Genomic DNA, 5,000 nt, shown 5'->3' with positions numbered 1-5,000 from the left:
TTTGAGCGAGCCAGCCGTGCGAGGGAGCTAGAGGTGGATGTAATAGGGACTAGACTCAGGTCCCACACCCTTAATGCTGACGTCAGGACTTGCACGCTGAACATCCCTGTGTCGTCCATGTTCTCCGAGGGTTGCTGGAGAGAGAGAGAGAGAGAGAGAGAGAGAGAGAGAGAGAGAGAGAGAGAGAGAGAGAGAGAGAGAGAGAGAGAGAGAGAGAGAGAGAGAGAGAGAGAGAGAGAGAGTGTTAGTTAATAGGGCTTTTGAGCATTTCGGTGTGTTTTTGTGTGTTTTTTGTGTGTTTTGGTGTGTTTTGGGTGTGTTTTGGGTGTTTTGAGGTGTTTTGGGGTGTTTTTTGGGTGTTTTTTGGGTGTTTTGGTGTGTTTTGGGTGTTTTTGTGTGTTTTTGGGGTGTTTTCGTGTGTTTGTTGGTGTGATTTGTGTGTTTTTGTGTGTTTTTGGTGTGTTTTTGTGTGTTTTTGGTGTGTTTTTGTGTGTTTTGGGTGTGTTTATGTGTGTTTTTGGGGTGTTTTGGGTGTGTTTTTGTGTGTGTTTTTGTGTGTTTTTGGTGTGTTTTTGGGTGTGTTTTGGGGTGTTTTGGGTGTGTTTTTGTGTGTGTTTTTGTGTGTTTTTGGTGTGTTTTTGTGTGTTTTTGGGATGTTTTGGTGTGTTTGTTGGTGTGATTGGTGTGTTTTTGGGTGTTTTTGTGTGAGTTTTTTGTGTGTTTTGGGTGTGTTTTTGTGTGTTTTTGGGTGTGTTTTTGTGTGTTTTTTTTGTGTGATTTGGGTGTTTTTGTGTGTTTTAGGGGTGTTTTGGTGTGTTTTTGGTGTGTTTTTGTGTGTTTTTGGTGTGTTTTTGTGTGTTTTGGGTGTTTTTGTGTGTTTTGGGTGTGTTTTGGTGTTTTTCTTAGACAACTATTACTACTATTACTACTACAACTACTACTACCACTACTATTACTACTACTACTACTACTTATTTTTCTGAGGAAGTTAATGAGAATCTTTTTAAATATTTCAGACAACAACAACAACAACAACAACAACAACAACAACAACAACTACTACTACTACTACTACTACCACCACAACCACCACCACAACGTAGACATTTTTCCATGAAGTCAACACAACTTTGGCAATTTCCTCGAATAATTACCAATACTCGTCCAACCACAACACACACACACACACACACACACACACCTACACACACACACACACACACCTACACACCTGCATGAACCGCCTGAAGTCCTCTGTATGCACACCTGCCTCGGCCATGTGGTGCCTCTCTGCAAGATCCATTTGTCTCGCCAGGGCTGCTAACTCTACTGCTGTGAAATACTGGCCCTGCAGGAGGTTGTTAAGGCAGTGCTGTCCACAGAGCCTCCCCTCTTGCTGTGTGGGGAGATGGGGAGTGATAGGGGGGTGATGGGGGACGTGTGAGACTGTAGAAGGGATGGTATTAAGATTTTCAATGGTGTTTTTAAGTGCGGTGATGGGAAAGTGATGGGGGTGAGAAGAAATGTTTATATGGGAGTTTTTTTTTTTACGTGGAGAGAGAGAGAGAGAGAGAGAGAGAGAGAGAGAGAGAGAGAGAGAGAGAGAGAGAGAGAATGTTACTGTTTATTTTTTTTCGTCTGTTTTAGGGTTTGTGAGTGTATTTTGAGTTTTAAAGAGTATTTTAGGGTTTCTAAGGTGCTTTGGGGTGTTTGTGGGCGTTTATTTAAGAGGTGTTTTCAAGAGAGAGAGAGAGAGAGAGAGAGAGAGAGAGAGAGAGAGAGAGAGAGAAACATTCACGTATCATTCAAGTTTCGTTCTCTCTCTCTCTCTCTCTCTCTCTCTCTCTCTCCTAAACACACACACACACACACACACACACACACACACACACACACACACACACACACACACATATAAAAAAAAGAATATAAAAAAAGGGAAGAAAGAATAAATTTAAAATAGTAACAATCATAATAAACAAAACGTATGACTTCCTCTTCTCTTTCTTCTCCCTCTTCCTCCTCTTCCTCTTCTTCCTCCTCCTCCTCTTCACCCCCACATATAGGCGCAACATTCCGCTACCCTCACACCGACTCTCATTCTCTTACTCTCACCATGGAGCGAAATATTAGCCAAATTACTTACCTTTTCGTGATATACAAGATCCATGATGCTAGGGCGAGTCTTGAGCTTGATCTTGAAACCATGACTGACTTGCATTTATAATTTCACTTTTTTTTTTCTTTAATTTTCCTTCATTTTCATTCTTCCATTCATAACTTTTTTTTTACTTTTCTTTCATTTTTTTCTTATTCTTTAATTTTTCTTCATTCCAGTTCTTCATTACATTATTTCTTACTCATACATAGTCAACCTTCGTTAACTAACACGAATCAGCTAAGAGAAAATAATAAAACCATGAGAGAGAGAGAGAGAGAGAGAGAGAGAGAGAGAGAGAGAGAGAGAGAGAGAGAGAGAGAGAGAGAGAGAGAGAGAGAGAGAGAGAGAGAGAGAAAGTTTATTGTAGTTATCACCTGGCACCTCATTGGACCTTATTCATTTATTTACTTTATCATTTTTTGCAACCTTTGCCTGGGTCACTCTCGTATATATATATAATAAAGCTAATTTTCTCGCATATCCTTGACTGTTCCATCTTATTAAACCTCTCTTTATAATATTCCTCCCTTTCCTATAAGTTGATTCCTATAAGTGAGGCTATGACCTGGTGGACACTAGTGAGGATCCTGGGTCCCGTTAGGCTGTTTTCGTTTTCAGTTTCACTAGGGTAATAATAACAAAGTAATGGCTTATGACTCCCTCTCTCAGCATAGACAGAATAGTGTTTCTAGGTTTTACTTGTGTGTGTGTGTGTGTGTGTGTTGCCCTGTCTCTCATTGTATAGATGGTGTGTGTGTGTGTGTGTGATAAGCACTCGTGGAAAATATGGGTCAGGTAATCTGGGTTCTGATAGTGTTTTGTTCAGCCGTTACAGTTTTCTGCCTCAATTGTATATAAAAAGCAGTTATTATGACGAATTTTAGTTGAGGAGTCAGTTTTCAGCTTCAATACGGTAATAAAAAAAAATAATTATTATTATGGTGAATGATATGGTAAGCAATAAGTTTTCAGCCTCGGAAGAGTAAAAAAAAAAAAAAACATAATTATGACGAGTTTAAGTTAAAGAATCAGTTTTCATCCTCAAGACAGTAATAAAACAAAGTAATTATGATGAATACAAGTTAAGGAATCAGATGTTATGGTCGCCTTTGAATAACACAGGGAATACCAACATAATTTGCATGGGCATATGCAGAACACAAAGAATAAAGTTAATTCTGTACATTATATGCTACAAAACTAATTGATATACTCTATTACATAAATATGTCTTAAAATAATACAGGATTATAGCAAAAAAAAAGAAAAAAAGGCTAACACTGAGAGGACGAATCAGTTTAAATTTAGCGCTTAAATTGGTGCTAGGCAACAACTTTGCCAATTACAATAACAATGGCTTATAATTTAGTTTCATATGTTTATACTTAATTTTACGTTACTATGGCTGGCAGGAGACGCCCAGGAAGGCCAGGCGCCGCTCACAGGGACCAGGAAGGGTTGTAATATTGGTGAGTGAGGCACCCATTCTTGTTGACTTGTTCATTTTAATTTAGCAGATGACGCAGGCCAGGTGAAACACAGACACGAGTGAATGAGAAAAGACTTGGAGTGACAGACAGCAGTATGGAGTGACTGGCAACAGTGACAGTGAAGGCGAGTGCAAGGGTCCTAAGAATAGATATTTTTCCAGTGTTTATGTTTAGCTCGTTTATTTTGTAATAATAGACTTCTAGTAACTAATAGAAGATGGATTACAGTTAGGAAGTGATAATAATTTGATATTATCTTGTAGATTATGTAATACTATTTTGTACAATCCTTTGGTATTATCTGCTGTGGTCAGTGTGTGTGTGTGTGTGTATGTGTGTGTGTGTGTGTTGCCCTGTCTTTCACTGTATAGATGCTGATGATGATGATGATGATGATGTGTGTGTGTGTGTGTGTGTGTGTGTGTGTGTTGCCCTGTCTCACTGTATAGATGCTGATGGTGTGTGTGTGTGTGTGTGTGTGTGTGTTGCCCTGTCTCACTGTATAGATGCTGATGGTGTGTGTGTGTGTGTGTGTGTGTGTGTGTGTTGCCCTGTCTTTCACTGTATAGATGCTGATGATGTGTGTGTGTGTGTGTGTGTGTGTGTGTAATAGACTTTCAGATAATGCACATATATGTTCATTTATTATTATTAATTATCGACAAGTATGCCAATGTATTTCGTAATTAGAGGTATAAATTTGGTTTTATTTATTATATTGTACTATTAACTGTGTCGTTCATTAATCTTAATAATTTCATATGTCGTCATCCGTTTTCTTTTACATTTTAAGTTTATCAATATTTTGTTAATTGTGACACTAAAGTTTTTATGTGTAGTAGTAGTAGTAGTAGTAGTAGTAGTAGTAGTAGTAGTTGTTGCCCTGTTGTTGTTGTTGTTCTTAATATTTCTTCTTTTGTTTTGTCTTGTGTGGTTGACCAATAGCACGTTTGTTGTAGGTCTTTTAGAAGGTCACTTATCCTTCGTTATGTTCATTGTGTTCTGTGAGTTGTTGTGGTCAGTAAAATAATAATAATAATAATAATGTGTGTGTGTGTGTGTGTGTGTGTGTGTGTGTGTGTGTGTGTTGCCCTGTCTCTCATTGTATAGATGGTGATGATGTATGTGTGTGTGTGTGTGTGTGTGTGTTGTCGTCCTTTCTTTATACAGATGGTGATGATGCAGTGTGTGTGTGTGCGTGCGCGCGCCATATTTACATCAATGAACTGATAAATCACGCATCATAATTACAATTACTGCAGTATTTACCTGAAAACCAAAATGGCTGTTTAGAGCATCGTGTTAAAATCTAACAAAGATTAAAACTGGAATAAAAAAAAATAAATAAA

At 38.3% G+C, this 5,000-nt stretch overlaps 2 protein-coding genes across 2 annotated transcripts in view; one reads left to right on the top strand and one right to left on the bottom strand.

Moving 5' to 3' along the window:
* The window catches only part of LOC135096172 (ataxin-3-like), a 6,346-nt gene extending 4,038 nt beyond the window's left edge, over positions 1 to 2,308 (bottom strand). The window contains exons 1-3 of the mRNA XM_063997512.1: positions 2,147 to 2,308; positions 1,232 to 1,396; positions 1 to 134 (exon numbers count right to left, since the gene is read on the bottom strand). The exon at positions 1 to 134 is cut by the window's left edge and continues 6 nt beyond it. Coding sequence (XP_063853582.1) covers positions 1 to 134; positions 1,232 to 1,396; positions 2,147 to 2,221 — 374 coding nt within the window. The 5' untranslated portion in view covers positions 2,222 to 2,308. The remainder of the gene's footprint in view (positions 135 to 1,231; positions 1,397 to 2,146) is intronic.
* A 2,566-nt stretch (positions 2,309 to 4,874) lies between these two features.
* Positions 4,875 to 5,000, top strand: part of LOC135096294 (myotubularin-related protein 14-like) — a 12,323-nt gene continuing 12,197 nt past the window's right edge. Inside the window, exon 1 of the mRNA XM_063997682.1 lies at positions 4,875 to 5,000. This exon is cut by the window's right edge and continues 612 nt beyond it. The gene's annotated coding sequence lies outside the window, so the exon portion shown is untranslated.

Source organism: Scylla paramamosain, unplaced genomic scaffold (genome assembly GCF_035594125.1).
Source record: "Scylla paramamosain isolate STU-SP2022 unplaced genomic scaffold, ASM3559412v1 Contig3, whole genome shotgun sequence".
NCBI lineage: Eukaryota > Metazoa > Arthropoda > Malacostraca > Decapoda > Portunidae > Scylla > Scylla paramamosain.
The sequence above is the reverse complement of the archived record's forward strand: the minus strand, read 5'-3'. Positions and strand labels throughout refer to the sequence as shown.